The sequence below is a fragment of the Pinus tabuliformis genome, chromosome 8 (assembly GCF_031772625.1).
Source record: "Pinus tabuliformis cultivar Carrire ecotype Pingquan chromosome 8, CPIR1, whole genome shotgun sequence".
Taxonomy (NCBI): domain Eukaryota; kingdom Viridiplantae; phylum Streptophyta; class Pinopsida; order Pinales; family Pinaceae; genus Pinus; species Pinus tabuliformis.
Window position 1 is genome coordinate 1,393,525,127 of NC_142294.1, and position 24,155 is coordinate 1,393,549,281.

Consider the following 24,155-nt stretch of genomic DNA (forward strand, 5'->3'; position numbering starts at 1 on the left):
GGTGCTGCTCCTGGCTCTTTGTTCCATACTTGCTGCCCCCTGCTACTCCCCAGACCACTAGTTCGAATTTCTCAGCTAACCCTGCTCCAGAAATCGAACTGACTGGTCTCCCTCAGTGTGTTCTCCAACTGACCCTCAAGCCTCCTCTTATACTTTTCTCGTTGGTCCATCAACGGTCGAGATTAAATCTCTAATCAATGGCTAAGATTAGATTTGGCTTGATCCATGACTTTTGGACCCTTCTAACCCAGTTTTATATTAATACCCATTAATATTTTATTTTTCCTAAGTTTAGACTTAGGAACTCCATTAAAAATATTAATTATTTTAATATCTCCCAAACCGGTTAGAAACTACCCAAACCATTTCTGGGTCTTGGAGATTTCATGTGCTTTGGCCTCTCCACCAGTTTTCATGGCTAGAGCACATCCGATGCTACCCCAAATCAACACTCCCTCCTAGCGAGGATTGTGCTCTAGTAATACTCCTCATTGAGTATCACCCTGATCATCCAGCATCGGCCCTCGTGTTGATGATAGGCCTCCCTGCCCAACGTCCTCTGCACAGTTGCATCCTGTACTGCTGCCCATGGTCCTGCCACTATCACTATTGCATCTGTACGACAGCTCCCTCTGCAATGTTGCACCATGCTACTACTGACTGCTATCGCACTGCAACATCACCCCCATTTCTGCTACTGAAATGGATTCTTTATCATCCCCATATTTTCCCTGAAATAATCAAACTTTGTTCTTCCAAGGACCTTGGTGAGGATGTCTGCCACCTATTCTCCTGTAGGAGTGTAGCTCAACTGTACAGTGCCTCGTTGGACATAGTCTCTGACAACGTGACATCGGATATCAATATGCTTTGACCGATCATAAAACATTGGATTCTCAAAGAGCTTGATGCAACTCTGATTATCACACATGATCCTGGTCACCTCCATTTTTCTTCGGAATAGGTTCACAAGCAGTTTTCTGAGCCATATGGCCTCACACAAAGTTGTGGTCGTCGCCATATATTTTGCCTCAGATGAGCTCAGAACCATGGACTTATGTTTGCTACTGCACCAGGAGGTCATTCTTGATCCAATGTTGAAACAGTACCCAAAGGTACTTTTCCGATCCACTGAACTTCCTACCCAATCTGCATCAGTAAATCCACTCAATCTGATATCCTTACTCCTAGTGTACAAGAGTCCATAATCAACGGTTCCCTGTAAATATCTAAGAACATCTTTGGTTGCTTCCTAGTGCGCCCTCTTCGGTTCCACCATGAACTGATTGAGGGTGTCGATAGCGTAGCAAATGTTTGGCCTGGTATTGACCAGATAAATCAGGGACTCTATGAGTTGCCTGTATAAGGTGGGATCAACATCCTTGTCTTCTGAGCATCAATCTTCTTCTAGTTGGTGATCATGGGAGTAGCCATGGGTCTATAGTCCTCCATCCTGAATCTCTTTAGGATTTCTGTAGCATATCTCCATTGCCCAAGGAAGATCTCTCCCTTTTGCTGACAAACTTCTAACCCTAGGAAATAATGCATTCGTCCCAAATCCTTCATATCGAATTTTGTGGCTAGATTCTTCTTGCAGCCCCCTATGAGCCTGGATGATCCTATCAAAAAGAGATCATCCACATACAATACTAGGATTAGCGGCTCATTCTCTACAACCAAATAGTAGAGATTTGGATCTGCGTCACTCTTGACAAATCGCATCTTCTGCAAATAGCCATCAATTCGACCATACCATGCTCTTGGTGCCTATTTCAGCCCATACAAGGCTTTCTTCAATTTTTATACATGAGACTTCTTCTCATGTGTCTCAAAGCCCTCTAGTTGTTCAATGTATACCTCTTCTTCTATCACCTCGTTCAGAAATGTCCTTTTGACATCCATCTGATGAATCTCCCACCCCATCTGTGCTGCAAGAGATATCACAGTGCTAATAGATGTATAACTAGTTACCGGGGCGAAGTGTTGGAATTTCTCAGTCTAACTGTTAGAAACCCCTCATGTACTTTCAGATTTATTCCTTCCTACTTGTTCTGATTTATTAACAAGCTATTTACAAAGTAAATACTAAAAATAAACATAAGTACATGCTCAACACATTACAGATCATCAACTGAAGGAAACAGAAACAACCACACAAATGACACCGTTAATTTTGGACTAATGTCCCCAGAAAAACCCAATGCGGGAAAACCAGTGCAGCTATCTGAGGGTTTGATTTATTAGGCAGTTTCAAAATACAATCTAGGTGCCAAATCCAGCTCACCCAACAAAGAAAAATCTCAGTAGTAGCACCTCTCAATCTAAGACAAAAGTTCCGGCTGAAACCCCGGATAAACGCTCCAGCAGCTCCAATCTGCCCCACGAAAAACCCCAGCGTCAGCCTCTAGGGACTGCGTCAGCCTCTTCTGCCCTCTGCGTCGGCTTTCCCAGCAATTCCGGCTGTTCCAGCTTCTGCCCTCTGCGTCATCTTTCCCAGCAGTTCTCAGAAAATCCGATTGTTCCCAGTTGTTCCGACTTCTGCCCTACGTCAACTTCCCTGGCTGTTCTGACAGTTCCCGGCAGTTTCGGCTGTTCTCAGCAGTTCTGGCTTCTGCCCTCTACGTCAGCTTTCCCGGTTGTTCGGACAGTTCCGGCTGCTTCCCTCTGCGTCAACTTTCCTGGCAGTTCCGGCAGTTCCTGGCAATTCTGGCTGTTCTCAACAGTTCTGGCTTCTACCCTCTGCGTCAGCTTTCTCGGTTGTTCCAGCAGTTCCCAGCACTTCTGGATTTTGCCCTCTGCGTCAGCTTTTCGGGCAGTTCCGGCTTCTAACCTCTGCGTCAGCTTTCCGGGTAGTTCCGGCTTCTACCCTCTGCGTTAGCTTCCTCAGCTGCTGCGCTGATCCTCCCAACACTATCTCTACCTCTCTGCTTTTGTATTCACTGCCCCTCAGCTGCAACTCTAATCACTCTCTCAACTTTCTCAACAAACCCAGCGCCAGAAAGTCGAAATCTTGATCTCTTAGTGTATTCTCCAGCTGACTCTCAAGCCTCCTCTTATACTTTTCTCGTTGACAAATCAACGGCTAAGATTAGATCTGGATTGATCCATGACTTTTAAACCATTCTAACACATTTTTATATTAATTCACATTAATATTTTATTTTCCCTAAGTTTAGACTTAGGGACTCCATTAAAATATTAATTATTTTCATATCTCCCAAACTGCTTAGAATCTGCCCAAACCCTTTCTCGGTATTGGAGATCTCGTGTGCCTTAGCCTCTCCACCAATTTTCATGGCTAGAGCACATCCGATGCTACCCCAAATCAACACGAAGGTCTCTTCGTAGTCAATTCCTTCCTTCTGAGCATACCCCTTAGCCACAAACCTGGCTTTATATTTGTCTACATTGTCGTCTACAATGTATTTGATCTTGTAGATCCATCTCGAACCTACCACTGATCTGTCTTGAGGCCTTAGCACTACCTCACAGATATCGTTCACCATTATGGAGTTGTACTCCTCTACCATCGCATCTAGCTAAACCTGATGTTGACATGCCTCCTGGAAACTGGCAGGCTCCCCATCTTGAGCTACTAATGCTTGATATCTGTCTAGTTGTTTTCGCTCCCTCTTATTGTTTCTTGGTGCGCCAATAAATTCCTCTACATCTCGTAGAATCTAACAAAGTTCCCTACTAGTTCTTCCTTTGCCAACAGGTGCTTCTGTTAGCTCCTCCTCATCCTCTGAATCTTGCTGACCCGAGGAAGAATTCTTTACTTCCGTTGGTTGAAGTGGTTTAACCAGTGGCTCCTCTTTTGACTACTCCTCAGAAGGCATTTCACGAGATTTTTTGAAACCCCTATCCTCCATGAACTTCACATCTCGTCGAACCACTACCTTCCTACTCCCTGGAAGATAGATTTTGTATGCCTTAGCGTTCTCTTTATAACCCACTAGATACCCTTTTTCCGCAGTTTGATCCAGCTTTTTCCTCTTTTCCTCGGGTACATGGCAATATGCTAAACTCCCAAATATCCTGAAATTATTGACTTCAGGCGTTTTCCCTATGAAAACTTTCTCTGGAGTAATCTGGCCCAATGGCCGATGAGCCCTGTTCTGAACATAGACTATTGTTTTGCATGCTTCCGCCCACAGGAATTTTGGCATATCCTGATCATACATCATGGCCCTAGTTGCTTCCACAATAGTCCTGTTCTTCCTTTCTGGTACTCCATTCTGCTCCGGATTGTAAGGAGTTGTCCACTCTCTTCTAATGCCCACCTTAGCGCAAAAATCAGTGAAATCCTTATCGACATACTCTCCACTATTATCTGAGCGCAAAACTTTTATTTTCTTCCCAGTCAGAGTCTCCACCAGAGCCTTGAACTCTTTGAATCGACAGAAAACCTCGTCCTTGGTTTTCAAAATAAAAATCCAAGTTTTCCTTGAGTGGTCATCAATGAAGGTAAGGAAGTACTCGGCACCACTAAGAGCTTTAGTTGACATAGGTCCGCAGATATCTGAGTGTATCAATCCTAGTACACTCTTGGCCCTATTTTTATTTCTAGGAAATGTTGCTTTGGCATACATTCCTAGAGCACATCCTCTGCATACATCATCTCCTTCCGTACTAAGATCCAGAACTCTTGTTACAGTGCTCCTGAGAATTCTCAGAGCCCCATGGTGCAAATGTCCCAATCTTTTGTGCCATAGTTCGTTTAAATCTTTGTCTCCATGACTGCCTATTAGTGCCATTGGTGATTTTAGCCGTAATCTATACAACCTGTTACTTTTGATCCCGATCTGCGCTTTCTTTTTCCAGCTCGGGTATTTGACGTATACTTTCTCCTTGATGAAGAAGACATCATAGCCTTTGCCTTGAAGTTGCGACACGGAAAGTATGTTCATCCCCAATCCTAGTACATGCGGCACATTGGTAGCACAGAACCGCTTTCCCGATTATGTTTGAAAAACTACAGTACCCCTCCCTACTGGAGTACACTTTGCCTTGTTTCCCATGGTAATCTGAAAGTTCATCTTCTCCTCCTGATAATCTGAGAAACATTCCCGGATTCCCGTCATATGCCAAGAGGCTCCACTATCTATATACCATACCTCTGATGATGCAGAACTAGTCATACAAGCCACTTCTTCTTCCAGCCTGGAAGCCAACATAGAGAAATCGAAATCACTTTCTCTTGTGCAATTTTCTGAAAATCTGTGCGAGTCTCCTAACGTAGATGCCTCTGCCTCATGTTCTCGACCCATAATTGATTTTCCCTTCGACTCTGATTACTTGCTCTGATACCATGTCAAAATTTTATCACTGCAACAACTTATTTACTTTACCTACTTATTTTCCAATAAGTTATTTATGAAATTCCTTCAATAAACATTAAAATAAATTTTGTTGCAAATATCACACCATAATACAGAAACAAACACATGCACAAGAATCAACACATCGACACAGATATTTTGGACAACAGTCCCCAAAACAACCCAATGTGGGAAAATCGGTGCAGTAAGAGAGGATTTTTATTATTCAACAATTCTGCAGTACAACAGAGTGCCAAACTGGCTTACCCAACAGAGAGACAAATTCTCCAGCATTTCTCCCAATCTCAGCGTTGGCCTGGCTGACCTCTGTGTAGCTCCTAGACACTCTGCGTCAGCCCTTGCCTCTCTGAGCCAGCACTAGGCCTCTCTACATCACCCACGCAGGCCTTCCAGTGACTGCGCAATTTGTTGTTGCCTCTGCGTCTGCCTCTCCAACCTCTGCGTTGGTTTTTTGGTGCTACTCCCAACTCTTTGTTCCATACTTGCTACCTCTTGCTGCTCTCTAGACCACTAGTTCGAATTTCTCAGCTAACCCCGCTCCAGAAATCGAACTAACTGGTCTCCCTCAGTGTGTTCTCCAACTGACCCTCAAGCCTCCTCTTATACTTTTCTCGTTGGTCCATCAATGGCCAAGATTAAATCTCTAATCAACGGCTAAGATCAGGTTTGGCTTGATCTATGACTTTTTGACCCTTCTAACCCAGTTTTATATTTTTTTTTTCTGAATAAAGACTAAATCAATTAAGAAAAGAAAAGTATAGTACAAACAAGCTTGCATGCAAGCAAAGTAGAGAAGCAACGGAGCCGGAGGTTATAAGCTATCAACCTCGCTCCATAGAGACAGTCAAGGAAAGGGCCATAGAGAACACTGGAATACAAAAAGATAGAACTTAGCAAAGAAAGCTACCCCGAGGAGTTAGTTCCTGCCACACAACATTTTTTGCCTTTTTCTTGCTCACTTTGACCCACCCAGAGGAGTTTGGCTAAGCCATAACAAGTTGTAGACTATTTTGCACTGGCGGCGGAATATCCTTATCAGAGTCTGAGGACGAAGATAAATGAGAATGTTTCTGAGAAATCTGAGGGTCAGAGGGAACCGCCGGACCGACCGAGGGAGCGTCCATCGGAATCTCATCATTCTGCATATCAGCTTCAGTTTCCTCATTATTCTGCACATCTGCTTCAGATTCCTCCTCATCCGAACTAGAGAAATCTAAATCATCCAAAGGACGGGGAGGCTCAAAAGGATTCCAACGCTTGGATTTGGGCTTGCGATTCAGATTCTTCTTTTTATCGATGAACTGGGAACATGTACTCTGGAGGTGCCCCGTTTGATGACAATGGCGGCAGCGGAAAGCTGTGTTCTCGTAATCCAAGGGCTGAGTCCAGTGGAAATCTCCAAACTTGAGATTAATCTGATCCGGCAGTCCTTTGCTGATATCTATTTCTGCACACAGTCTGTCGTAGGTGTAGAGACCATTTACCTTTCTTGAGGTATCTGTAGCCAGGAAGTGTCCTAAAGTATTTCCAATGGCGAAGAAGACAGAGTAATGCCATAAATGAGCCGGAAGATTCGGGAGCCTGACCCAAATGGGAAGCTTGGAGATGACAGCTGTAGAAGGGTCGAAGTCTGGAAACCAAGGGGTGAGAAAAAGCCCAGCCGAACCCCAGAACCAAGGGCCTCTCGTTAAGGCCTTCTAGTAGTCTTCATTTAAGTCAAAAACCACCAAGAAGAATCCTTTTGAACATAAGAAGATCTTGCATTTTTTAGTCCAAGAGGAATGGACCCATTGGTAAAGATCTGCTGTGCGAGGCCACAGCCCATTAAATCTACATATGAGTGCTGATTCTGCAAGAATCTGGTAGCGATTTTCAATCTCAGGATGAGAGAAATTTATGGAGGGAATTTCCTCTGATTTGTCTACCTGAAACGGCTTTGGAGTGCCATTTGGCTGGTCTGCCTTCGAAAATAACCCCGTTTTATATTAATAACCATTAATATTTTATTTTTCCTAAGTTTAGACTTAAGAACTCCATTGTGAATATTAATTATTTTAATATCTCCCAAACCGATTAGAATCTGCCCAAACCATTTCTGGGTCTTGAAGATCTCATGTGCTTTAGCCTCTCCACCAATTTTCATGGCTAGAGCACATCCGATGCTACCCCAAATCAACAGGGAACTTAAGCAATGTGACGCTTGTATCTTAGGAAAGCAAAACAAATAGTGGTTTCATGATTCACATTCCAGAGCACATAGAAAACTTGAACTTATTCATTTAAACTTATGTGGCCTTGCTGTCATACAGAATGCCTAGCCACCGTGACAACGGCTCAGATCGGGGGTTGTCACACTAATCCTCAATCCCTCCATTTGAGTTGTCTCCCTGTAGCAGACTAAGGGGGGTAGACCCTAAAGAAATGGGATGAATGAAAAGTAGTTGGGAACCAACCAGTTCGGGAGACACAGCAAAGCAACCAATACTTGTTATCAATACTTGTTTAGATTGCACAAAATTTTGAAGGATTCAATTTAACTGAAGGAAAATGATACCAGTGACTTGTGGAGTCAACTATCTTGCGAAGGAAATAAAGTCCAAGTAAAAGATGGGATACTGCTACTGAATGATTTGATTGTCTTATATGGAGATGCAAAACTTAAAGCTATGTGAAATGCAGGGACTTGGCTAATTTTAGTTAAATGAGGGCCTAAAATCAATTTCTGAAATATGCCTTAAATGTTGTTTAACTTGACGCTAAAAAAATGTGAAAACAAATGCTTATATCAGCGATGTAAAATGTAAAATATGCACAAGTAATTGCTGAAATGTTTTAACGTTCTTTTTTATGGTATTCCTTATGACATGGTTAGGATGGACTTTCAGAGCTGGGGGCAGACAAGTCACAGGTGCAGGTTGGTGTCATCCGCAGGCCCAGGGGCTTGTGGAGGGCTAAGTTGCAGGAAACGCAGGGGGAGGGTTCGTTTCCGTACGGAAACGAAACGGAAACGCGTTTCCGCGTACCGTACGGCCTAGAAACGCGTTTCCGGCCGTACGGGCACGTTTCCCGAAATCGAAACGTGCCCGTACGGCCGGAAACGCGTTTCCAGGCCGTACGGGCCCCGTTTCCTCCAAAAAATCACTTGTTTTTAAATTTTTTTTTTTTTTTTCTAATTAATTTGTAAATTTTTTTAGGGTTTCTAAGTTGTTCTAGAAACCATTTCTAAAGTTATAAAAGAGCAGTGCCTCTCATTCTCTCATCACACTAATAATTTTTAAATGTTTTTAATATATATATATATATATATATATATATTATATATATTCGCGTTTCCCCGTTTCCAAAATTTGGGGAGGTCGCGTTTCGTTTCGCTTCCCCGTTTCCCCCCGTTTTGTGCAACTTAGGTGGAGGGGTTTTGAGGAGTTTCTATGAGGTTTGATGGCATTCACTTGGTATATTCCGTCATCCGCACAATTTTCCTTTCGTTCCAGTGCATTCTGACAACTTTTAGAAAACAAAGTTATTATTGGGCCCGACACAATTAATTACGCTTAAGGTGGCACTCTAGGAAGAATACTTGACAGAACACCTTAGTGCAATAGCTCGTTGGAACCAGAACGAGAAGATCTACATGGTGAGATGGTTAGATGAGAGTTTCGGTGACCTGAGGAGACATGGTGGCCAATTTACCCTTTTTCCCGAATTAAAAAGAATATTTTAATTACAATAAAAAAAGGAAAAGTGCAACATGATTAAAATAATAATAAAATAGGAGATTCTAGAGGGGTCCATCAGATCTATAATAGAGGAGGAGGCCATTGGAGGATCATCTTGGAGTTGATAGTGTTTTTTTGTATGTGAGTTCAAGAACGTGGTTCTCTACTCCATTTGTAGCCCAGGACAAAAACCCTCAGGTGATTTAGAGAGATTGGGCGAGCACCCATCTCCCCTTGGTGGATTCATTCAAAATCCACAGGTGTAGTGATTGATTTCATGTTTAGTTTGTAGGCCAGTGTCGGTATTATTACATATCTTGGAGGGTCGTTCCCAACTATTGTATTAGCATATATTTCTATAATAAAGCTAGATTTTGTTGTTGCATGTCTCATTGTTCCGCATGTGGCGATCTTTTAATGAGATTACACATTATGGATTTATGCCTTGGGTTTTACTATTACATGACAATCTTCTGGTAAATGCATGATAATCTCCCAGGGGCTTGTGGAGGGGTTTTAAGGAGTTTCTATGAGGTTTGATGGCATTCACTTGGTATATTCCGTCATCCGCACAATTTTCCTTTCGTTCCAGTGCATTCTGACAACTTTTAGAAAACAAAGTTATTATTGGGCCCGACACAATTAATTACGCTTAAGGTGGCACTCTAGGAGGAATACTTGACAGAACACCTTAGTGCAATAGCTCGTTGGAACCAGAACGAGAAGATCTACATGGTGAGATGGTTAGATGAGAGTTTCGGTGACCTGAGGAGACATGGTGGCCAATTTACCCTTTTTCCCGAATTAAAAAGAATATTTTAATTACAATAAAAGAAGGAAAAGTGCAACATGATTAAAATAATAATAAAATAGGAGATTCTAGAGGGGTCCATCAGATCTATAATAGAGGAGGAGGCCATTGGAGGATCATCTTGGAGTTGATAGTGTTTTTTGTATGTGAGTTCAAGAACGTGGTTCTCTACTCCATTTGTAGCCCAGGACAAAAACCCTCAGGTGATTTAGAGAGATTGGGCGAGCACCCATCTCCCCTTGGTGGATTCATTCAAAATCCACAGGTGTAGTGATTGATTTCATGTTTAGTTTGTAGGCCGGTGTCGGTATTATTACATATCTTGGAGGGTCGTTCCCAACTATTGTATTAGCATATATTTCTATAATAAAGCTAGATTTTGTTGTTGCATGTCTCATTGTTCCGCATGTGGTGATCTTTTAATGAGATTACACATTATGGATTTATGCCTTGGGTTTTACATGACAATCTTCTGGTAAATGCATGATAATCTGATTTGAAGTGCTTGTCCCAACTTTTCTTCATTTGGGACATTACAGTGGTATCAGAGCTTTGGTCTTGGCTCAGCCTGTGGGTTTCAGTTGCAGCTATTATGGTTCGAGGGTTGCAGGATTATTGTAGGGAGTCTTCTATTTTGCCGGAGCCATAATTTCATAAAATTTACAGGAGAAATTTGTCGTGGGCATTAACTATTCTACAAAATCTATATTCCAAACTGCTAGCCAAATTTTTATTTGGTTTCGTCATAATCATTTGACAAAACTACTCAAAGAAATTTTTTTTTTATATTTGGCCAAGTTAATTTTGAGCGGAAAGTGATTGCTTTAGGGTGTAATTATTATAAATTTTAAAATGGGCCAAGTCGAATTTTAGAGTGGGGCAGAAAAGCGTTTGGAATGGCCGGATCATAGCCCAACGTAGCCAAGTTTATCAAATGGCCAAACTTCACATTTGATGAACGTCGAGGAGTTTAATTTTTTAAACGTAGCGGCCATTTCCTATCCAACAGTTTTCAGAAAGCCGAGTCTCGAAACTGCCACAGGATAAATGCCAGATATCACACATCTGCATCAAAAAAATGTAGATTTTGCAGGAACCTGAAAACTGCAAGAAAAATTGACCAATAATTCAAGTGATAAAAGCATCCAGTGAGTAAAAACTTCAAAATGGCAGGGAAGGTATCGTTGGTTGAGAATCACTTGCATTCTGCAGAATTTGCAATGAAATTTGTGGATAAATAATGGGAAGAAAAATAAAAGTCAAAGATGTTGTACGAGAATCCTGGATGAAATGGCCAGAACCGTCTACACGAAACCACAAATCAGAATCTCTGATGCCAACCAATGTATGCATGAAAGTGACAGCAATTAAAACACTTAATAAGAAAGTAAAATGCACTTTGTCACAAACTGTACATTGTACACTCTCTGTTCCAGATAAATAATAAAAGTGCATAAAGTTGTAGGTGGTTATTGAAAAGTTAGGTGGAGTGATAGATAAGACCAGAAAGTGTGTCCTAAAAATAAAAATACGAACTACAGACACAAATATACAAAAACAATGCATTATCCACTTCTTACTTATTCTTCTCAACCCATCACCATAAACAAGCAAAATGTATTATTTGCCGAAGTAAGAAAGGGGCAATTGCAGCTTGTACTGGGCTTCTTTTTGCTGGTATGAATGAAACTCAGAAAGACCTAACTTAATTATAATTATTGTACACTAGATGTCAATTGCATTTAACCTTTATATCAGATGACTCACCTCACCCACGGTGCCTTCCTTTATGGATTGAACAGGTGTTCCATAGAGTAGATTAGCAAGTACAACAACTCCATTGGCTACCTGAAAAGTGATCAAATAGCTTACAAGCTGATAAAATGTGCAAGTAGTATTCTTGTAGCCAATAGGATAGTTGGAAGCATGCTCTTGGAGAAAACTAATGAACACAGTACAAGCAGACAGAAAATATTTCTGGCCCAGGTTTCTGAACAGAGAAGTTAATGATGTACGTATAAAATATTTATTTAATAAGATTGAGTTTTACTAGATTTTGACCTCTGCGTGAGACAATGTAGAAGGTATTACTTGATCTAGCACCAAGGACAGCCAATAATCGGGTGAAACATTGTAACCCAAAACATGTATAGCATCAATGGCTTTCCGTGCAACAGCTAAATCATCATCACCTACAGCACTGCAGTCAGTAAAAATATCCACAATATCAATAAAAGCATGACAATAAGTGAAATATACAAATACAGGATAATCAAGAAGACAGCAGCAAAACTGGCCAAACTAACCAGCAAAGGGATGGCACTAAAGTGTCCAAATAATCAACCACCTTCTCCTCTCCTAGAATCTACAAGTTTAAATAGAACAAAAAGTCAGCAACCAGCTATTCTTGCAGAAAATCCTGTTTCCGACAATAAGAAAGAATAATTCAGAGATCCTGAACCCCTCACCCTACAAACATACTCTCATATATGAAAATAGCAAGAGAGTTCCCCAAGAATAGTACCACTACTATACCTAGGATACATCTCTTAAGTGTTCAATTGATAAATAATTTAGAGGAAAGGAGCACAAACAAACCAGCAACGCATGCAACATGCATGCAGCGCCTAAACGAACATTGGAAGTCCACTGTTTGAGATCGTTCTTCACAGGATAAATCAACTGTCCTAAGTAATGCTGCAAAATGGCAAGAAGCTTCAAATTTATCAACGAGTTCAAATATGGCCATCACTTTATTACTCTTTATATAATCAATTGCTTATCCCTATCTAAACCCTGAAAGGTTAGCATTCTGCAAAATTTATTAGTAGAATAAAATTCTGTGCAACAACCTTAGACAAATATTATATTACAAGATGACCATTTTGTCAGATGACTGGAAAGAGCAACAAAAAGAATCTCTATTAGACCTGTCTCAAATTGAATGCAAGTCACAAGTTACAACACAAAAGCAAATGAAGCATAAAAGAATCGCTCAAATTTCAGAAAGAAAGCCAAGCATTAATCCAGCGGAGCATCACCTATGGAACGATCAAGGTGACAATATTTTGGGTTCACCTTGGATGGAAACCCTAGGATCTTTCATCCTAAATACGAAAAAGAAATTTTTTGATGTTTTCATACAAAAAGAAAAAAATAACATTACAATATTAATATATTACATTGAATCCAGATTCAGCGACACCAAAAGACATACAAGATATTTCAAAAGCAATTTTTCAAGAAGGTAAAAAAATATGCAAAGAGAAATTGGCAAAATCGTTGTTGATAGAAATGAAGAAGTTTCTCGGCTTAAAGACCATAGTGAAAAATTACTAACGCAAATTAAGAAGCTTAAGAAGGACAAGAAGTCATTGGAAAACAAGGTACAACAGCTTATTAAGAAGGACACGTTGAAACCTTCGAAAAAACTCAAGTTAAAGAAAAAGGAACGAATATTGATCTAGTGAACATCACAACTCAAAAAAATGACAAACCGGTAGAAGTGGAAACATATTCAGATGTTACAATTCAAACGACAGAGTTTTCAAGTAAAGATCCAACAATTAACCAAGTAACTTATGTACCTGAAGGAAATCAGATACCTGCAATAAACCAAGGAATCACGACAAAGAGATTAAGGGGAGATCAAATCACAAGAACTCCATATCGGCGCCCATAAAACTAGACATCTAACCAGTTTGTAGATCCATATCATTCAAACCATAAACAAATGACTTATGTTCCAAAAATTTTTGATGTCAACACAATCCAATCTTGTGATAAAAATCCACCTCAAGTTTCCAATAATCGCAAGATTCCGCAGAAGATTGATTTGGGATGGTCAGATCACTTCTCAGTACGAAAATTTTGCTCATCACTCAGAGGATCTTATCATCATGTATCAACGAAGATGACAACTTGAAGAACTATGAAAGATACAACTAAATTCCAAGACAAAGAAACAAATGACACGCCTTATCGGCAATAAGCTTTGAGGACAAAGCTTTTGAAGAGGAAGGCAATGTTATGAATAAAATATATATATATATATATATATATAATAAAAATAATAGTTAATTAGATAGTAATCAGTGAATCAAGAGGAATGTCCCCAAAGGACATGACCATTCAAGAAAGGGTACCTGCCTAGGTATATAAAGCAGAGCCTCATTTGTAATCAATCATATCTCATATCTTTTGTACAATTCTTATATAATATATTTGTCCTATAATGAATATTTACATATACCAGATCTTCTGAGTATTCTATTGCACATACGAACTTTGTTCATTACAATTTATGATTTAAGGGAGGCAAAAGTGTTGAGAAATTTATAGGGCAACAGATGAGTTGATTTCTCTTTAGCTTGATAATTGCTTGTGATGTCCTTTTACTTTTTCTTAGTAATTAGCTTCTTCTTGTATTATTCTATTATTCTTATCATCAACCAGCTACCAAAACAAGAAGATCAACAATACACAAAAACACAATATAGGTTGCAAGCCATGGGCCAAAACCTCTCCACTTGGGAGGAAAACCCACAAATCTCTTCTCTTCTTATAGATTCTTCAATTGACGAATTCCAAGACCTCTAGACCAAGACTGACCTTCCTGATAATGTGCTTCCTTTGTCCAAGTCAAACCCAGTCAAATCTCTTCCAGCAGCACATCTTTGACCGCAAGCAACAGAATTTTGGCCTCTACTGTAGGTCTAAAATTTTCGGCCCTTCCATTAACAATTGCTTCAACACATGTGAGCTATTTAGGACTTCCAAGGCTTCTTGAGACCTTTGCTTGAGTTCCTTCTTCTTCTAGGGCTTCAGGATGACCTAATGAGCCATCCTTCTACCTTCTTTTTGCACTTTCTCCAAGTTCGACCCTGTAGCAGCAAAACCCTAAGCCAATAGCAGAAACCCTAGTCTCCTTCCTTCGCATGTGTGATGAGAGAGAGAGAAATAACCCAATTACTTGATCTTCGACCTTCTTCTTTCTTGGTTAGCCTTTTTCTTCTTCTCCTTTGCTTGTTTGATGAGAGAATGAATTGTGTCCACAAGAGGTCAAGTACCCTCCTATATATGGGCTTCCACGGTGGACAAGTACCCCAAATTAGGCCGACTTGGTCTTGGAGGGTATTTTAACACATTTGAAATATAAAAATATTTTTTTTTTACAAGTTACAATATACCTGATGGGGTATTCATCATATGACAATGACTCTTTTGACTTCTTGACCTAGGACACACCCTAGAAGCACTCAATGGGTGTTTGACCTCTAAACTAAAAGACATTGAGCATGAAACCCGTGCTTCAAAACTAACAATAATAATTTTCCTTTTATTTTACAATATACAAGACTCAAAAGTAGATTTCATATTTATGAAGACCAAACATGGTTACACATTTCTCAACACTCCCTCTTAACTAGGGAGGTATTCATAAATGGTACATGGACATTCTCAATCTGAAGAGATCTCATAAGAAGAGTTGGATAGGTAAGCCATTTGTTTAGCATCATACTATGAAAATTCGGAAACCCAAATCCTATTGCAACAACTGGAAATAATTCTCCTAATTGTTAAATTAATTCTTAATAATTTCTTTATTTTTTACTATAACAAATATTGAATCAATCACACTGCAACCTACACAAATAAACACTGGAAGAAATACTAGCACAAACACATAAAATGACACAGTTATTTTTTGGGCAATTGTCCCCGAAAAAACCCAACTCTGGAAAACCAGTGCAACAGCTAAGGATTTTATTACTAAGTTGCAAGAAACGTTGCCCAGGGGTCTGTTTTCGACCGGAAACGAAACGGAAATGAGGAAACTTGTACTGTACAGCCTGGACACTCGTTTCCAACCGTACTGGCCCGTTTGACACTGGGGAAATGTGGCCAGTACGGCCAGAAATGAGTTTCCAGGCCATACGACGGAGTTTCCAGTTAACATTTGACGTTTTCTTTTATTTTTTTTTATTTTTTCGCTTCTAATTTAGTGGAACAGCCTAATGTTCAAGCCTATGGCCCTAGTGTTGATATGCAGTTCATGGTAATGTTAAATTCTTAAAGTAAAAGTGACATTCTCCTTTATCTTTCATTTTCATCCTTTTACTTAAATTTTTAACATGAAATGACTCAGGATGTTTGAGAGTGGTTTCACCCTCATTGGATTTCATATGGAGAAAGTAGAATTTTAGATCTCACTCAAAATCCAGCAGACTTATCTGTTTTTCAGGATTTCAGGATTGGGGGGATTGCAATGTTTCCATTGGATTTTGTCATGTACTAGGGTATGGATTCTGGAACTTGTATTTAATCAAGAGAACCAAGCCCTCTATGCAGGGGAGACTCCCAATAATCAAGAGCACCTACGGTATGGAATTTGTATTTAATCAAAAGCACTAAGGTCATTTGACTATGTAGGAGGAGACTCCCAATCAAGCATGAGACAAGAAATTATAAATTTCTCGTGGCTGATTTTGGATATTGCTATTTTCATTATGTGATCATTCATGAGTAAATGTGATGTAAATTTAGAGATTTATAGTTTATTCATTGACAATTGACAATTTAATCATAACGTAATAAATTAGAATGTATCATGTATGCTTTATGATTGCACATATTTCTTAAATGTCCTAATATATATATATATATATACACACACACACACATATACATTGTGTTTCCCCGTTTTCAAAATTTGGGGGGGTCACGTTTCGTACCCATGCCCATTTCGGAAACTCATACCCGTTTCCCCGTTTCGTGCAACTTAGTTTTATTATTATGCAGTAGTGAAATAATCTGAGTACAACTGGATGTTGAAACTGGCAATCCTACAGAGAAATACTAGCAAGAAAATCTAGTGAGGAGAAATTCCTCACTCCACAGGCAAATCCCAACACTGACCTCAGCTCAAATTGAGCCATCCAAACTGCCTCTATGCAGTCACTGCATCACCCTAGTGTAGTTACTACTGCTCTTAGCTTGGAACAGTTTCTCCTCAAGTCGTCTGACCAATTGTTGTCTGGGAAAACGTCTCTCCTGGCCTATTGAACCTCTGCCCAGCTTCTGGCACTGAAATTCTTCTTCTCCCCAGCAATTCAACTTTGCTTCTAGAGGTTACTACGTTGCTTTGTGTCAGCCTCACTGTGGCTCCTCTACCTCTCTGCAAATGCACTCACCGGATCTGGAAATATTCCTCTGGCTTCATTGTCTCTGCCCCTCTCCCACTGCGCAAATCGAACTGCACAAGTGATTTCGCCAAGCCCCATCGACTTCTTCTTATAATCCTTTCTTGAGACTTCAACGGCCAAGATTAGATCTTAATCGATGGCTAGGATTAACTTGAGGTCGATCCGTGTGAGTTTCTAGAACATTCACACTATAACTTAATTAATTCTGATTAATTAGTCATATTCCCTAAGTTTAGACTTAGGAAATATTTAAAAGACGACTAATAATCTAATTAAGTCATTTCTAGGCGAAATTTCCATAAACAATTTATTGGTTTTGGATATCTCATGCATTCTAGCCTCTCCACAAAATTTCAAGGCTAGAACACATCCGATGTTGCAAAAGCTAACACATACCAATCAACATTGTCACATAGCAAGGCCTTGACTAACAGCTCTATCTCTTCACAAGATCCAAGCACAATGCTAGCGAGACCAATCACTGATAGACACCATCATCATTGTCTCTCAAGGCACATATCCCACTCAGGTGTTCAGAGGATATATCCTTTCAGGACTATTTTTATCTTGGATTCCCAATCCTCAAAGAATATCGGTCCTCTACAACTAATCTTATCTTGGATGCCCTACCTCATCCTCAAGGAGTATCGGATGCCAAATACTTACCCAATCCTCCATTCTTTCTATCAGAAGTGAAGACAAGAATGATGTGTCTATCTCTCCCTCTCAACTAGGGAGGATACATCAACCAGTCCAAACTTGTTCTCAGGTACGCAAGCTTTTTGTTAGGAAGATATTTTTTCAAGATGTTACCTACATGTTTGTTAATTTCGGGTAGCATCGGATGTGCTCTAAGTCTCAAATTTTGCTGGGAAGCTTAGACACATGCATTCTCCAATACCCAGAAATTGTTTTGGGAAATTCCACCCGGAGACAGTTTTATTAAAATAATTAATTATTTTTAATGAGACCCTAAGTCTAAACTTAGGAAATTAAAATAATTAATGGATATTAATCTAAAATGTGGGTGAAACTTCAAGAAGAAGGCGGAGATCAAGCCAATATGTTCCTAGCCATTGATTAGGTTATAATCTAAGTCGTTGATTGATCAAACAGAAGATTATAAGAGAAGGTTTGATGGGCACTTGGAGAACACACCAAAGGCATATACTCAGTTACCCAAGTAAGATTGATTTCCTCACTAATCGAAGTTCGGCAGGAGAAAATCGAATCAGAGGGAGAGTTGCAGGTGAGAAAGGAAGAGAGGGCATCTGCATCTTTCGAGAGTGCAAGGCAAGAAGACGCAGAGCAGGAAGAGACAATGTAGAAGCACGTTGACGCAGAAAGAGGCAGGTTGACGTTGGGACTGTGTGGGCAACTCGACGTTGGGCCAGCATGGGAAAATTGATGCAAATTGACGCAGAAGTACTCAAAGGGAAGAGGAGTACTTCTCCTGGATCATAGATTTGTCAGGAAGCATCTGTAAATTTTCTCACTTTTGTTTTGCTGGTTGTAACTTGTACATTAGATTTTGTTGAAGAATAAATAAAGAAACCCTCATCTGCTGCACCAGTTTTCCCACATTGGGATTTTCCGGGGACGATTGTCGAAAAATAATTGTCATTGTGATTGTATTTGTGCCAGTATTTTTATTTTCATTTACTTTCACCAATATTTTAATTGTGACGGCTGCAATAGAATTTATTTCGATATTTGCCGTAAGAACACTATGAATAACTTATTTCTGAGATAATAAGTAGAAGAAATAATATTAATCACTGTAGTTGGATTTCTAATTTTTAGAAATTTTCACATTGTATCGGAGTTGAGGTAAAGCAGAAGAAAAGAGCCAGAAGACCCAGCGTTTAAGGAAGAAATGAATTTGAAATTCCTGCAGGGGTAGTAATTCGAATCTCCAAGGGGTTTGTGCAGTTCAAGCCAGGAGGACTAGATTTTCTTGGTAAAGCTCTCTCTGAGTGAGTCCACAGAGAGGTAAGATTTCCTGATCGAAATCTATCGGCAGCAGAGGGACCAACACAGCAGAATATTTAGTGAAGAGGTGTTTTCTCAGGTGGGACGTAGTTTTTGCTGCGACAGTTGTTGGGGCAGGATAGCGTCAGAAATCAGTTGAAAATAGCACAAGATATATACTCGAAGTGTCTCAGAGTTGTCTACCATATTAGAAGAAGAATTTGCACGCCTAGCAACTTCAGCATCAGTAGATGTTTGGTACATTGATAGTGGGGCTTCATCTCATATGGCTGGAGTACGAGAACATTTCTCGAGTTATCAAGAAGAACAAATGGACCTCCAGATTACTATGGGAAACAAAACGAAATGTACTCCAGTAGGGAGAGGCACCATAGCATTTCAAACGAAAGCAAGGACCAGCATCCGATCCACAAATGTTCTGCATGTGCCAAGATTAGGAATGAACTTGATTTCAGTGTCCCAATTACAAGACAAGGGATACGATGTATACTTGATAGGAAAGAAAGTATACGTCAAGCATTCAAGCTAGAAGAAGAAGAGACAAATTGGGATTCGAAGCAACAAATTGTATAGTGTAGGAATTTACAGGGTAAGTTCCTTAGATAGAAGGACAAAGGACACTGCTCACAAACAAATCACAGATCAGTACACCAGTACTCTTGACGTGGTTAAAACCCTCAAAAAGGGAAACAATCCACGGCCTGAGCTAACACGGCCACTTCAGGCAATTTATTACTGTAAAAGAAAGAAAATTTACATAAGCTTCACTCATGAACGGTCACGAGACAAATGACCCTCCATGCTCTTTAAATAGAGATCATGGACCAATCGTGTGTTAAGCCACGGATCAAGTGTCGGTAATACTGAGGAGAGAATGAACCATCGGATCACTTCATATCTAGAACATATTGTGACCATTGGATTTGAAGTTACAAAAAGTGCATACTAAAGAAACACACTTTACCTAACTATACATTAGACCAAGTTATACTTAATTATTTCCTATGTGTTGGAATATGTTAATTTTAGGTATGTTCTATGTTGAGAGCAAATTTACTTCAATTTTTCATATTAGCTCAATATCAATTCCAGATTAGCAATCACATTTATCATAACAGTAAAATGTAGATAGAACATAAACATAAATCGCAGAAAACAAGCCAAGACAAGAGGACACAAGATGTGGCACCAACCAAGCACAAACACCAATGTGGGGAAACCCCTGATCAATTCTTCTTATATGTTTTTCAATAGTTCAGCAGAGAGAGATAGTACATATACATCAGAAGTCAACATTTTGACTTATCTAAATAAGAGCAGAGATCTTCTCTAAGAAGATGGCACATGAGGTAGTTGATCTGAACTCAGGTGAAGGCATACTACTTCAACTGATCCTCCAAGGTGACTCCATCACCATGCAGCACCCATCACTGTGCTGCACCTCATCATCATGTTGCACCCGTCATTGTGTTGCACCCAATCACTGAGCTGCTCTTCATCACTATGCTTCTCTCATCACTGAGCTACATCCAATCATCATGTTGTGCCCATCATGTTATACTTCATCAACATTATGTTGCATCCTTCATGTTGCACTATGTTGTACCCTGTATGCACTTAAAGCACACTGCAATATATCACACTTTTGTTGCTGCAATACATCATACTCCTGCACCTCATTACAGCATTCATCATCTTTATGTTGCGCCTCATTGCAGCATTCAGCATCATTGTGCTGCACTCATCATGTTATGATACACTTCATTACTATGCGCATCATCATGTTGCAGCATTCATCATCATGTTGTACCTTAGTACAATGTTGTCTATCGTGTTGTTGTTTCTTGCATCGCAGGACTCAAACAACAATTCAGACAGCCTTCACAATGAACCAGATAGGGCATCAATGAAGTCCTACCAGCCTTCTCACATCAATTGCAACATCCCTCCCAAGGCTACGGTCACCCTTCTTCAGCACTCCTAAATGAGCCACGTTGTCACCTACAGCAAAGTGGCATAAGGACATATCCTCCAGAATGATAGTTGACTTTCCTTACAGCGTCTCCTTCATCATTTGGCTAATAGGGTCCTCTCCAACTGCAGCCATGATGACCTCCTTGAGGGCTGAGACTAGCCCTCCTTTGACTGTGGTTAGAAGCACAAATGGATAGCTGCTATAGTCCTCTATTTTGGTGACTGTAACCTTCTCTTTTTACTGCGGCTAGGGCAGACTTGAGACTGCAAATTAGGAACCATTCAAGCAGTGTATTGTAGCTCTAGAGATCCCCTAGGACTGCGGCCAAATCTTGTCATTTACTGCGGCTAGGGTAAGACTGTAGTCCTCCCATTAGGACTGCAGCTTGTTGGGTATAGAAACCTTCTACTTGACTGCGACTAGGTATTTTTGTTAGGGCAATGTTAAGGCTTCTTTATTAGGGCAACGCTAGGGCTTCATTAGGGCAGCGTTAGAACAGCATTAGAAGCCCATCTTCCTGACTGTGTTAAGCCTTTATCTCCATTCCAACATTAGGGGCTAGGGCAGCGTAGATCCTTCTTTCGCATGGCAGCATCTAGGGCAACTCCCCTTAGGGCAGCGTATATCCTTAGGATCTCTCCTCCCACCAAAACCCAAGACAACTGGAGAGGAAGAGATCACAAGAAGAGTGTGTGTGCAAATGACTACCAAGCCACGTCTTTTTATACTAAAACGTTGAGCACAAGTGGGGGCAATTTGGTTGTTGGCCGACCTTGACGAATTGTCCCATAACACAAATAAATTCATACTCCATGAATACTTATCGGAATCGGATGATCTTTATACCAATCCTACACCTCTCGACGTGAGGAATCCAAGAAAAATATTAGCTGCTATGAATAAATATACCCACATGGAGTTTGGCCCTAGTTGCCAATTTTAACAGAATATCCTAACATCCCCCCTTAAGAACAACTTGGGAGAGGATTGAAGGATGTACAAAATGACACAATTGGAGAAGAAAGGAGGCATTAAAACCTATCCCCCCTTAGTGACAACTTCCTGAACTCCAACCATAAATCGAAGTTTAGTAAACTTCGCCTCTGTGAGAGCCTTTGTAAAGATGCCTGCAACTTAATCCTCTATTTAACAATATTGCACTCCAAGAACATGGTCATGAATGAGTTTTCTGATGAAGTGCATGTGTAGTTCAATGTGTTCGCTACGTTGATGTTGGACTGGATCTTTGCATAGTTGAATGGCACTTTTATTATCACACGAAAGTGTATTCAGATGCTACTACTGAAAACCAAACTCTGACAGGATCTGACGAAGCCACAGGGCTTCCTTGCTTCAACGACACCACGATACTCTGCTTCTGATGAAGAAAGAGAAATGGCACTTTGTTTCTTGCAAGCCCATGTAATAGGTCCAGAACCAAGAGTGAAGACATAACCTGCAGTAGACTTCCGATCATCAGGATCACCAGCCCAATTAGAATCAGTAAAACCAACCAATAGAGGAGATGCTTCTGCGTTGTAATGAATCCCAAACTAAATTGTACCTCGAACATAACAAAGTATTCTTTTAGCTGCTTTCCAATGACTTTCATGTGGTTTTTGCATAAACTGAGCAACAAGGTCAACAGCAAAGGAAAGGTCAAGACAAGTATGGGTCAGATTCAAAAGTTTTCCAACAACTTTATGGTATAAGGTAGCATCAACTTCAAGGGAAGTACAAGTGACTGAAAGTTTGACTACGGACTAAAAGGGGGAAGGGGTTGGCTTATGTATTTTGGACCACTCTAACACAAATTCATATTAATACACATTGATATTTTATTTTTCCTAAGTTTAGACTTAGGGACTCCATTAAAAATATTAATTATTTTAATATCCCCTGATCTGTTTAGAATCTGCCCAAACCCTTTCTGGGTATTGGAGATCTCATGTGCCCCAACCTCTCCACCAAATTTCGTGGCTAGAGCACATCTGATGCTACCCCAAATCAACGCTCCCTCTTAGCGAGGACTATGTTCTGGCAATACTCCTCACTGAGTATTACTCTGATCATCCGGCATCAGTACTTGTGCTGATGCTAGGCCTTCCTGCCCAACATCCTCTGCACTGTTGCCCATGGTTCTACCATTGCCACTGCTGCCTCCTGTACTGCTGCCCATGGTTCTGCCACTGCCACTGCTGCATCTATACGACAGCTCCCACTGCATCCGTGCTACTGCGGGTCCTTTTTGCCAACACTGCATCCGCACTGCACCTCCTCTCATCATGTTGCATCGTGCTGCCCACTGCTGCATTGCAACTCAGTTACTGAGAAGTAAGTAACTGATATCCTAACTGACCTTCCTGTTGGGCTAGAGACACCTACTGATGCTGAAGCTGCCTCTGCCGTTGACAAGTGCTTCCTCTTTGACCTCTGCGCTGCTACAACAACTCCCTGCATCTCGCACTGTTGCACACCTCTCTGTGCCTTCCTGCATTGGTGCAACACTCCTGCAGCCTACTAGCTCTGCGCTGTCTCGGGATTCCTGCATTGTAGATCTCTCTGCCGCTCCATCCGCATCCATCTCTACCCACTCAACCAGTCCTGCTACTCCTCGTCGAGGCTCCCGTAGCAAGGTCTAATCCAAGAGGTTGGGTACCTCAAGGATCTTGCCCCTCATCGCCTGTACTTCGCCTGACTAAAGCTCGATGTCTCCCCACTTCCGCTCAAGTGGTGCGTGTGCACTCATGGCACAGTCATCGTCTGTCAAAACCTCCTTCTCTACTCGTGCTGGTGCTGCCTTAGTCTCGGAAGACTCTCCCTTACTCCTCTTCCTTGGACACTGGGTCGCATAATGACCCCGCTCCCCATAGTGGAAGCACTTGATCCTAGAGAGATCTTTCTTCTTCCGCTTCTCCTGCTTTCCCTCAGATGCTAGGGCCACATCCTCCACCTCCTGCTTGACCTTGATCCCTTTGTTGTTTCTACCTGTCTTCGATTGTCGTCTGATCTCTTCCTGGCTAAGAGTTGCCCACATCTCGTCCCAAGGTGGGAGGGTCCCTTTGCCCAGGATACTCTGGACAAACATTTCCCAATCTTCTGAGATAGCATTCA

At 40.8% G+C, this 24,155-nt stretch overlaps 1 protein-coding gene across 8 annotated transcripts in view; it reads right to left on the reverse strand.

Moving 5' to 3' along the window:
• LOC149240761 (uncharacterized) overlaps positions 1 to 24,155 on the reverse strand; it is a 399,764-nt gene that overhangs the window by 178,168 nt on the left and 197,441 nt on the right. For all 8 annotated transcript variants that reach the window (XR_016246545.1, XR_016246543.1, XR_016246544.1 and 5 more), the window contains 4 exons: positions 12,468 to 12,566; positions 12,176 to 12,234; positions 11,931 to 12,069; positions 11,637 to 11,717 (listed from right to left, as the gene is read on the reverse strand). Coding sequence is in view for 5 of the 8 variants with exons in the window: in XM_089373808.1 (XP_089229934.1) it covers positions 11,637 to 11,717; positions 11,931 to 12,069; positions 12,176 to 12,234; positions 12,468 to 12,566 (378 nt within the window). In the remaining 3 variants the exon portion in view is untranslated. The remainder of the gene's footprint in view (positions 1 to 11,636; positions 11,718 to 11,930; positions 12,070 to 12,175; positions 12,235 to 12,467; positions 12,567 to 24,155) is intronic.